We start from the raw sequence: 11,868 nt of genomic DNA, 5'->3' as shown, positions 1-11,868 counted from the left end.
ATCCCTCTGACCACTGTGCAGGACTTGTATATGTCATTTCCAAGACGAATTGACGCTGTATTGGCCGCAAAAGGAGGCCCTACACCATACTAATAAATTATTGTGGTCTAAAACCAGGTGTTTCAGTTATTTTGTCCAACCCCTGTACCTTAAACATATCTGTGAGTGATTTTAAAATCAGCAATCAGCAATATAATCCAGTATCTTAACCACTGAGCTACGACTGCCGTTAGAGTCCATACATATTTTTTGCAAAAGTTTAAAACAGGGTAAAAAGTGTCTACATTTAAAGTTAATATATGCACTAAAAGTATATTAAACAAAAACAAAGGTGGTTGATCAAGTGTTTCCCCTTTACTGTACATGTATGACTTTAAGAAGTTTTTGTTTTACCATAATATTTTAAATGATGTAAGGAATCTATTGAAAAAAAATATAAAAAAATATATGCAAATTTATTCCTCTGGCCAACGCAGCGGCACAACAGATAGTGGTGCCACATAGCTCCAGAGTCAGCATATGTTTTGCCTTCTGGTATGTTAGTGCGTCTCTCTTTCTCTATCAATCAGTACTATATATGGTATGTTTTTAGTTTGGAAAGAATGTGTATATATAATGAAATGTAATGAAATGACATGTATCTGCGGCTAAATGTGAAGAGAATGGGCTCTTTGAATAAGTCGGTCAGTCAGAGGAGAGTTCTGCCTTGCTGCATCTCTCTCAACCAGCAAGCACCTGCACAAATAATACAAAATACCTTCTTCAGAACAGTATTCAAGACTTAAAGCTAGTCATAAAAACTACAAACAGATGACATTTAATAGGCTGCAAAACAGTTTCTGCTCTAATGACAAGATTGTGAGTAAACAAAAATATGGGACCTGGCAAATTTTTGATGTTGTTTGTTCTCTGACTTCATGGCAGCATGGATCAGTAGCTGGTTAAGGACATCCCTCTTAAGAACAAAAGAAAGGCAATGTTAATTTTTTTAGTAAAAAGATAATCAAGATGCAAAGAAATAGCCACCGACGTTGCACTTGTGGAAAGGGCGAATGTGTATTTTCCAGCTTTTTGCAGAAAATCTTTCCAATTACTCTTTTAAACATGCTAGATGGTGGATTGGCTATTCCTACTTGGCCCTAGATATGAGTGGGTGGGAGAGTGTGCATTGCCCAGTAAATGGCTGGTGCACTGTCCAGCATTTATAACTTCATTGTGCCAAATGATCATAATACAGCTGTTCGTAAAGATCAATGAATGCAATAATTATAATAATTACATTACAATTATAGTGCACTTTTCTTGAACTTAGATATTGCATAAAATCACTCTACTCTAAAAAAACACTGGTTTTCCCCACAATATTTAATTTGAATTAAATCCTGTAACCCTAATAATAATAATTGACCTTGCTACTTTTTAATGTACACAAGAAAACTGAGACTACTAACCTGTGCATCACTGCCCCCTATATCTGTGAAGCTGTATCTTAATGGTTTGAGCAGCTCCACGGTTTTGCTGTAGTTTCCTTGGTCATATTCCACCAATGCCTGACACATAGGCAGCCCAATGGTGTTAGCAAGCTGGTGCTGATGGTTCTCCCCTGGCTCTCTAATTAACATCAGACAAGTAAACAGACCAAAGTAAAAACAAAAAAGCATATTTATCTGCATTTACAAAAGTAAGTAGCATTATATAGTCCTGTCTTTGGGGGACTGCAAGACTGATCTCAGATGATAACATAACTTTTCGTAGCTAGAGAATGTCCGCCTGTCCATTTGTGACCTAAAGCTCAAGCACAGTTGGGTTATGGAGAAGTACAATGATCCGTTTTGAAGTGGCCGAGTCAAAGAGCTGACTAGAATCCTTTGAAGATGCTGTGACAAAACCTTAAACATCAGTTTATGCTAAAAACCCTTCAGCTAAATTAAAACAATTCTGCAAAAAAAAGAGTGGACCAAAATTTCTCTATAGTGGTGTAAGACTCATCGTAAATGTTTAATTGCAGTTATTACTGCCAAGGGTGGCACAACCAGTTATTAGGGTTGGGGCTATCATATTTTTACATGGGTGATTTGGTTTTTAAATAAATTATCTTCAGTAAATGGAATGATTATACAAAAGCTGCATTTTGTGTTTACTTGAAATATAATGTATATATCTAATTATCTTATATTAAAATTATCTAATATATTCAAATGTGACAAATTAGCAAAAATAGAAGACATGAGAGGAGGGACACTTTTTCAGCACTGTACGTAGCCCTTAAAAAAATAGGTGATAATTAGCTTAACGTCTCTGGAAGAAAGCACACTGAGAGGGGTCATGAACAGCTCATCTGAGGTGGCCAGACAAATAGCTTTTTCTTCTTTTCCTCTAATTCTCTTGTCTCTGCTGATAACGTGCTGTGCACTTCTCTGAGTAAAAATACACTAATTGGTTCTCATTTCATGTTTCACTACTTAAATGTTTGAGCGATTCTTCTCTAATAGCCCCTTGGAGTGGTGAGTTCACTGGTGGGTCAGTGAATGTGGAGTGTGTGTGCAGAAGATAATGATTACACTTTATTCCTCCATCAACACAACTTTAACACTTTATAGTTAATCATTATAAAATAAGCTTATCTATATAATAATGGATATAGAGAAATATTGTTTGTTTGCTCTGGCTATCACAGTGGTTGGTTATCACAAAGGTTTGTGTTCTGTTACTTTCCACTTTCTGTAAATGTGCCACTTAGGAATAGAAGTGTAGTAAACCCGTGTGTTACTTAATGTATGTAATCAACATATAGCTGTCTCAGCACAGAGTGTTCTAGAAGGGTTGGATCAGATAATAACACCAGCAGAGTATAAATGATGGGACCAAGAACAGAGAAGTTAAGACTGCAGCCAGGACTCTTTTGGTTTCTTTCTTTGGTTATTATTATAATAGCAGGTATTTCTTTGTATTTGCCTTACTTTAAATTACTCTTATAAAACTAAACATCTTGCTTTTTCCCCCAGGGTTGGAAATACTAACTCTTATATGCCTTTCACACATTGATGGCCCTCATAATTTCGATTGACACCTATCATGCTGTAGGGCAGAATTTGTGGGTGGGTTTGAGTCTTAAAAGAAGATATTTAGTGATAGGCACATATTTTATTGTATTAGGCCTTTGATTTTAAGGTGCACAAGTCAATAATAGCAAGCTGATTTGTTCTATCTGTCTATTTATCGATGTATGTATCTGTCTCTGTCTTGTGATTGGCTAAACTACCAGCCTCGTGGAGCCAGTAAAAACACAAACATTTAAAACATCTAAAGTTGTACCTTTGACCTGCTAAATTTTAACTTAAGCACTTGGCAGAATTGTGTAATGTAGACAAACACCAAAGAACAGAGTAAAATTGTTCTGCCTGGAGGAAAATTCCATACTTCTATGCTCTCTAAATTCCCACCCTAAGGATTTCTTGCTGTCATGTCATATTATAAATCATGACACTTTCACAAAACCAAAGTACGGAGTTCTTTTATTTTTTTTCTTTATCTTTTAAATAAAATCCCTAAAGATGTTGGCTATAGTACAGCTGTCAGGGAAAATTAGTCATAATGATTTAGCAAATCTGTGAGATTTGAACTGCAGACCCACTTAAATTGTAGCTCAAAGCTAGAATGTGGGTTCTTTAGATAATGACACACACCCCCACACTTGTTTGTGAGGTTATGGGTAAGCAAGGTGAAAAGCAGCGGTGCACCTCTCCAAAAGCACAACTCTCTGATGTATGAACCTGTTACAATGTACAATCAAGAATGTAAAAGTGCCACCTACTAGCTGATGCAAATCTAAGTTAAAGTGTTCAGTGACACTCATGCATACATCTGTGTACAGCATGCATATGTTCACACAGATGCAGATAAACTGTATAAATAATCCTTTAGAGCATAAAAATCAGCTTACTTGGCAAGCTCTCGTAGGCTCTCCAGCAGATGCTGGGTGGTGCCGGTGTCTTTACTGCCCAGAGAAACCATGAGAAAGTGCAGATCATTAAACAGCAGAGTGTGGTCTTCTGAGTGTGGCTTTGTCACCTGCAGCATCTCCCGGTAACGTTCCTTTACGCTCACACCTGAGGGACACAAGTTTGTATGCTTACACTATAAACATAACTGCATCATAAAAGTTTTAACATACTGCTAGAGTCAAAACATGATTTAATAAGTTGGTTGGATGTTTAACTTTTAAGGCACATTAATATCATAATAAACCCCTGATAAACAGTTCTCTGTTGTCAGACGAAGTTGTAGTCTAGTATCTTGCATATATAAGACAATATTACCCTCCATTTCTAGCCTGTAGAGCAGTGAACAGGCATCCACTGTGTCCAGCATGGCTCCAGACTTTACACAACGACGGGAAACCTAAAACAGTGATTCAGAAGAACTCTTTCAGAAGAAAGCCAGTAGAAAATATAGGAGTCCAAGCACTAGAAAACAGCACTTTTTGATGACCAGTTCTTGTAAGCTAGAAGTGAGCTAAGTCTAAACTTTTGCATGGTACTGTATGAAAACTTCAAATTTACCATATTACACCAGAGCTTTAGAAAATCACAGTATTTGTCTTAAAGCTTTGAACAATGCCATGACTGTATTAAGAAAAAAGGAATTAGAGGAACTAGTGGGCAAATGGCATGACATCACGAAGACAGTCTAGGAAAATTCAGTAAAAGACTGTTTAATCTTAAAAAAAAAAACACGCAAATATTAAACAACCACAAATGTCATCTTATTTTGGTTCTGAACATTTGTTTAGTGGGGTAAACAACTGAGACACAACACAAGACTGTAGACAAAGCTACAATGGTAAGAGTGACTTCCACTCCCTGTTGAATTAACCTTATAGCTCTAGAGCTGAACTAATAAACCAAATGGCATAACACAAACTAGTCTTGGCAGTTTGAGAACATTTCTGTTCACAATCTCAAAGTTCAACTCAAATCCTACATGCTATCTTTAAGCTATTATAAGACTTTAACCTCATTAACCTGAGCAAAGTTCAGCAAACGTGATAACCATTGTAACTTATCCACTCTTCTGGGGAAGCTTTCCCCATGATTTTGTTTTTGCATGTCTCTGTGGGAATTTGCACCCATATGATACAAAGAGTGAAAATCCGCCCCTAATGCTGGATTTTAAAACCTGATTGGCAATAAAGATTCCAATTAATTTAAAAAATGTTCCACATGATTGAAGTCAGGGCACTGTGCAGGACACTGGTGTTTCCTAACACTAAACTAATCAGACTTATCATGTCTTTATGGACTTCACTTTTTGCACTGTTGCACAAACATGATGAAACTGGACAGATCCGTCCACAAACTGCTGCCACAACAGTGGAAGCATATTATTTTTTTATACAAAGGAATTCATACAAATCAATGGGTGTGGTTAAAACACATAAACTCACTAATTAAAAGTGTTATCATACTTTAACCCATAATGCAAGCCCTTAGCAGATTATATACACATTCAAGAGCAAAAGTTTTAACACCACTCACCTGCTCATCAAATATTTTTAGAGCTGCGTCATACTCTCCCTGTGGATTAGAACAATGCATAGAAGTAAAAACAATCATTTAGAACAGCTAGTGTAACTAATAATCAGACTAAAATCTATTATTCAAAAGCTCACCTTCTCAATGTGATACAGAGCCCAGTGCCAATAGTTATGACATGCCAACATGTCACACACCTTCAGAAAACAAAATAGCTTAATACAGTGTGAAGATTTTATGATGACCAGTATCAATTTAACAAAAAAATGAATAAGCGCACCACCCAGTCTTTCTCAGTGGAGGCCATGAACTTCAGCCCCTTTTCTATCTCTGCTTTCATCTCGTGGACGTGAGCCACAGAGTGGACACACCAGCCGTCTTCACGGGTTAAAGCCAGGCCCTAGAAACACACCAGACAAACAAGCAATGCTATCTCTAATATTAAAGAGTCGATTTTAAAGAAATATAGAAAAGTCATATGAAATGCTCACCAGTTTAAACAGTTTAGAGGCAGCCTTTATTATTTTATCATGATGGGAGCTGTTTGCCCAAAATAACTAGGCAAATTGCAATAGCACACCCCGGACTGGATGCCAATCTTTCATTGGGACATGGCCATAACCCCACCACCACAAGACATAGTCAAACATGAGTGTATGTAGACATCTAAACAGCCATTAGCACCATTGGGGATTCGAGCCCTGGATCCAAGCAGTAGTGGGCAAGTCTAAGTTACCCCTGTGCCATCTGAGTGCCCCTGAGCAAGTTATAAGCCAGTTTCATGTGGTGCTTTACATCTAAAAGCTAAGACAGTAAAATCTAGCAGAAACTAACAAAACTCCACTGAATGCTAATAAAACCCTAAACCCTATAATATTTAGATAAAAATACAAAAATGAATCATGTATTGTAAAAGTAAGATTTACTAGTTTCTCACTAAAACAAACAATTGATTACCTCTTTTGCTATCCTCTCTGCTTGGTCATAGAAATGAGTCTCAAGAAGTCCAAATGAATACAAGCCTTTTAGGTAACTAAGGATAAACACAAAGATCACAATATAAATACGGTGTTCAGAACTGTAAACCACACTGCGGTCACACGGGGGCTCAACTTTGATCTAACAAGATTACGTGTGGGATATTTATTTATTTATTAGGATTTTAACATCATGTTTTACACACTTTTGGTTGTATTCATGACAGGACAGGTAGTTACTGGTTACACAAGATTCATCAGTTCACAAGTTTAATGTCAAACACAGTCATGACCAATTTTATATCTCCAATGCATCTCACTTGGATGTCTTCGGACTGTGGGAGGAAACCGGAGCCCCTGGAGGAAACGGGGAGAACATGCATGCTCCACACAGAAAGGACTCTGGACCTTCTTGCTGTGAAGCAACAGTGCTACCCTGCAAGCCACCCTTGTCTGGGATAAGTCCCTGCAAACGAATTGCATTGACAACGCATTACCCAAGAGCTTTTAACAATTGTTCCTTGTTTTCCACTAAACAACCTACATCTTAAAAATATATGTTTTTTAATGGCTTACCATCTGATTGTTTATTTGTTATTTTTTGTGCTGCCGTACTGTTTGCATCCTGTCTTACAGATAACAGCACAAACTTCAGCTCCAACAAAACTACATAGTGTGTAACTATAATCCTGCTAATGCATAAGTGGGGTGTGGTTTGGAACAACACTCATTTCTGTCCCTGATGTTTTATTAGGCAAAGACTAGCTTATAAAAGTTTGGTTAATTTGATCCTGCACTAGTAAGATTTCACTACACCCACCTTTAAGCCAAACTTCTTAAAAAGCTTCTCCAGACTCATCTAATTAGAGTTAAAGTGTGACCCAGCGAGACCAACCCCACTAAAGTGTCATAACAGAATGAATATAAAATAAAATCTAAAGCGTGAGTGAGAGGTGTGCTACCTGTACAGAGGCATGTGTGGTTTCCAGTGTGGAAGCACCCTGGCGACCGAGTCTCTCATCTGAGTCTGCTCGCCCAGGTAAAAAAATCCATCATGAGAAAACTTCAAAGCCAGCATATCTGTGGGGTGTTCCACCAAAATATCTTCCCAAACGTCGCATGCCTGCGCCAAGGCTCTGAAACACATTTATTATATTAAACATATTTAAAAGTTTTTCTTTTAAAGGAAAAGGAGCTCGGATGGCACAGTGGTCTATTACCATAGCCCACCACTGCTGAGATCCGAGTTTAAATCTCAACTGTGCCATTGGCAGGCCAAGTGCCTACACAAAAGTTACATATTCCAGTTAATGAAATAAGATTAGACATAAAATGTTCTGTGCATAAAACATGGAACAATGTGGGGGCATGTTATTACTGCTATAAAATGTTGTAGTTTGTTTGAATCATAAGACAAGCTCATGGGCGTTATTATTACAATACTCTTCTGTTGTACAGAAAAAGTGAACTTTGCTTAACTGTGTCATAGTTACAGATGGCCTATAGCAGGCATTTCTCAGTTTTGGAGCGTTGCCATTTTCCATACAGAGCAGAAGCACATATTTATTTTAAATATGCTTTTTTACAGGAGTTCATCCTCTGGATCCTATTTTTTATGGAGCAAAATACATTTACGATGTCTTTCAGGCAGAATAATACAGCTCCATTTGTTAGCTATTGCCCTGTGGATACAGAGCATTTTTCAGATGTGTGTCTATTTTTTTACAGCCATTGTATGATTTATGAAGGTCAACACACTTTTGTTTTATTTGACTTGTGTATTTTCTAATGCTTGCACGTTTTTATATGATTCTATACACATCACCATAATACCTTTTAAGGTGAGGTGGGTTGAATATTTTACATATGAAAGGTACAGGTGTGCTCAGCTTGTAGAAATGTATCCAATGTATCCATGACTTGCAGCTCAAATTGCTTTCAAATAAGCTTTTTGTATTTAATAAAAGGCCTGTCATTTTAGTTATATAATTCATCATTGAAGGTTATTAAGTATAGAAGGGCAAAATTATAACCAGCAAAAACCAAATCCACATCACAAAGCATGCAGAATAAATAGACACAGAAAGAATTTACCAATTTCCTTTATACTCTACTACTACTTTCTTACTTTAAAACACTGAGCAGGGATAAACCTCTCTGCAGCTTGGTGTAATATTAGTGTATGAATAAGCTTGATTACCCTTTAGAAAAGAGCTTGATTGCTTTGACGTGTTGTTTCTCTCGATGCGCGAGTTCCTGGCAGTTGGCGAGCTCCAGCGTCCTGCTCACGGCACTGGCCAATTTTTCATCCCGTAGCACTGAACTGCCTGTACCCACCAACTGCAATCCAGTGCTGATCACATGCCCCATCACTGCAGCACAGTAACATAACGAATGCACTAATCAACAGTAAATTTTAAAAAATTACATTTAAATGACACTTAAACATTGATTTGATTAATTGATTCTGCATACAGCAAAGAAAATTTGCCATAGCTGTATTTCAATATGCTAAGCTTGCTATGTAGTAAATAAAATATGTTCTGTCACTGTTCCTCAAGGCATTTCAGTTCTCTCAAACCTTCCAAAAACATGCCAATAGGTAAACTGCCCTCTTTAAATCGCCCCCTGGATATGAGTAAATTTGTGCATGTGTGCTGGTGCCCTGTCCAGGGTGTATGTATTCCTGTTTAGGATAGTGGTTACGGGGTAACTTTCTTTATACTTACGAGACAACTATTACATCAACACAAAATGGAAGGCTCAAAGCATGTATTTTGCCTTGTGTTACATACTACAGAGCTGAGGAGTATGTCTAATTAGTCAAAACTACTGTTGTCCCACATAACTGCCACAAGTCGTGTTCAAAAATATTCTTTTTGCAGTTTTTACTGAAACATTTCCAGCAGAAAAGTCAGTAATTTACATTTAGCCTTTAAAAATCTAATTTTGTCTCATTGATAATAAAAAAAATCAAGCTGCATCTAAACAGAGAACATTTGCGCTGAGGTTTTCAAAGTTTTTAAAAATAAATCTGTTACTCACATGAATAAGCATAATTCACATACCAAAATCTGGGTCAGCTGCTTGGACCTGAGCCATACAGCCCTCTATTCCTCCTAGAGTCTCATCATTACGCCAAGTTACATACTGAGGACAGGAAACAACAGTCAAGAATTATGAATCTGAGCACCAAAAACAATGGTTGAGAATTTGAGCACAACCCAAAACAGTAGAAACTCTGTCCTCTTTTCATTTTGATAGCAGACCATATGAAAGTTACCTGTGTAAGTATGGCATCATATAATTTACAGGCCTCATTACTGCTGGTGGACAGTGGCAGACCTTCTGCCTTCCACGTCTGGAAAAATAAAAACACATAAGACAGGCTGCTCTAAAGAACCAATATCAATTTCATTCATTCATCTGAATTTAGTTTATTTAAATTATCTAAATATAAAATCATGACCTTACTGTTCTGCATATACTCACATAATAAAAACAGGACGGTTTTTACACTCAACTGTTACATGCTGCAATACTGAAACTTTACATCCTGTACATCCTGTACTGGGAAACGTGTAGAACTTATTGTAGGTTACACTGGAAATGTAACTTGAATTCAGGTTGTAAAGCAAAATCAATGAACTGATTTAAAACTGTTTTACTACTCGCCACATAAGTGCACTTCGTTCCTGACCTGTTTATTTATTTATTTGCGATGAAATTGTTTTCATTTGCGATCTAAAAACGTTGGCGCAAGTGAACGCTGCATTTACAAACTACACAATGTAATTCAGTGTACATTTATCTGACACTGTAACTAATCCTTAAAAAAACAATATGTACTTACATTTAACACTGATATCGAAACTATTCCATGATTTCAAAGTTCGTACTTTGATCGAAGCAAAGATTACAGAATAATATTCAGATTATTATTGCACGTTACTAGCATTTAGTGTTAATTTAACAAATAACATAAACAAGTAACATTTTCTATTTACCTTACAGTCCCTGAAACTAGCAGCAATCATTGCAGGAGAAGCTTTGAAGTGCAAGTCTCATGTGAAAGTTGTCAGGAGGGCATGTGTGGAAATAATGAGAGAAGAAAAATCAGGAGCGGATTTCTACATGATCTGGCTTCATCAGGGCCATGATCTTAAACATGTACTGGTCAATATTTCATTGTTTACACAGTTACATACAACGTTAAAATACTTGCAGAACATAAGAATTCAGATTTTTAATCAATCTCAAGAGCATTTTCCGTCTGAAAGAAACGAGTCAGTTAGGTCTGGACTTTAAGACATTACCTCAACAAACCAAACATGACAAACTAATGAAAAACTAAATAAAAAGAGGGGGAATAGGGGTAAATGCTCACTGAGTGCCTGTCCAACACAATCTAAGACCAACAAACCACTTTTTTTTATCACTAGCATCATGATTGTGAATTTGCACCCCCCTTGTAACCATTCGATTATACCTAATGAACGTTAAAACAGTTAAGAGTATATGAGCTATGAGGAATATGTGTTTTTGAAACTGAAATAAATACTTTTTACTAATAATCTAAGACTGAGTCAAGATAACAGTTGTTTTAAACAGTTCTCAACTAGTGTGCCTCAAAATGTAACATAGGGAGAAACTGATAGGCTGTGGTGCAGCAAGGGTTGCCAAGTCCAGCAGAAATAAATATCCCAAAACCCAAGCCTCATAAGCTGTAAATTTTTTGAATACTTTGCTTTGCATGTACTGTACATACAATAGGGGTAAATTTCTCGAAATCATAGTGTAAATTATATGTATGTAAAATACGAACACATCTTACGCAAATTCACGAAACCACCCTAGTAGGTCAGTTTCGTGAATCGGAGCATGCGTAGTGAGATTCTCCTTCTCTGCGCTTTTCTTTTGACTTTGTGCTTATAAATGTTGACAGAATCTCATCTATTTTCATTGTATATTAACAAGGACAAATATATTCGGTCACTTTTATTTTATCAATTAAAAAATGTACATATTTATTCACCCAGCTTACAGCTACGTGGTATGAGTTAGCCGCTTGGTGGCCATGATGGAACGCTTTACCTCAGAAGTGAGGAGAAAGTAAAGCATCCAGAAACAAGAAATCTGACCGCCTTAAACAGCTGACTGTATCTACAACCTTACAGAGAGCAGCTACTTATAAACATTTATGTATCACAATATTAATATGATAAAGAGTTACAAACAGTGTGCTTATAGAAACAGTAATCACTGCAATTAGCTTAGCAGCTAACACTAGCGACTAAGCTAACAAGTACCGGTGTTGTTGATATTGGATATTAACCCACAGCTATGATGTCTTTCGT

At 36.8% G+C, this 11,868-nt stretch overlaps 1 protein-coding gene across 5 annotated transcripts; it reads right to left on the bottom strand.

Moving 5' to 3' along the window:
• Positions 1 to 335: 335 nt before the first annotated feature.
• On the bottom strand, positions 336 to 11,663 carry ttc38 (tetratricopeptide repeat domain 38). Of its 5 annotated transcripts, none has more exons than XM_063004785.1 (15): positions 11,606 to 11,663; positions 10,519 to 10,559; positions 9,795 to 9,872; positions 9,580 to 9,661; positions 8,712 to 8,883; positions 7,474 to 7,647; positions 6,492 to 6,567; positions 5,815 to 5,934; positions 5,672 to 5,731; positions 5,538 to 5,576; positions 4,320 to 4,401; positions 3,944 to 4,109; positions 1,452 to 1,611; positions 882 to 955; positions 336 to 735 (listed from the first exon to the last, which is right to left on the bottom strand). In XM_063004785.1, exons 2-15 carry the CDS (start codon positions 10,546 to 10,548, stop codon positions 648 to 650), a joined length of 1,401 nt encoding a protein of 466 aa, XP_062860855.1. In that variant the 5' UTR covers positions 10,549 to 10,559; positions 11,606 to 11,663; the 3' UTR covers positions 336 to 647. The 5 variants fall into 5 exon arrangements, with proteins under 5 accessions (XP_062860855.1, XP_062860856.1, XP_062860854.1 ...); XM_063004786.1 differs by lacking the exon at positions 11,606 to 11,663 and adding an exon at positions 10,004 to 10,081 and having other exon boundaries at positions 10,519 to 10,575; XM_063004784.1 differs by lacking the exon at positions 11,606 to 11,663 and having other exon boundaries at positions 10,519 to 10,710.
• Positions 11,664 to 11,868: the final 205 nt, after the last annotated feature.

This window comes from Trichomycterus rosablanca, chromosome 11 (assembly GCF_030014385.1).
Source record: "Trichomycterus rosablanca isolate fTriRos1 chromosome 11, fTriRos1.hap1, whole genome shotgun sequence".
Taxonomy (NCBI): Eukaryota; Metazoa; Chordata; class Actinopteri; order Siluriformes; family Trichomycteridae; genus Trichomycterus; species Trichomycterus rosablanca.
Note: the sequence above shows the minus strand (reverse complement) of the source record. Positions and strands in the feature narration are given on the sequence as shown.

Coding starts and splice junctions, on each gene's coding strand:
- ttc38 (XM_063004785.1), bottom strand. CDS start 10,548: ATGATTGCTGCTAGTTTCAGGGACTGTAAG. Junction 9,873..10,518: donor CTAGTTTCAGGGACTGTAAG/GTAAATAGAAAA, acceptor TTATTTTTCCAG/ACGTGGAAGGCAGAAGGTCT. Junction 1,612..3,943: donor AGCCTACGAGAGCTTGCCAA/GTAAGCTGATTT, acceptor GATGTTAATTAG/AGAGCCAGGGGAGAACCATC.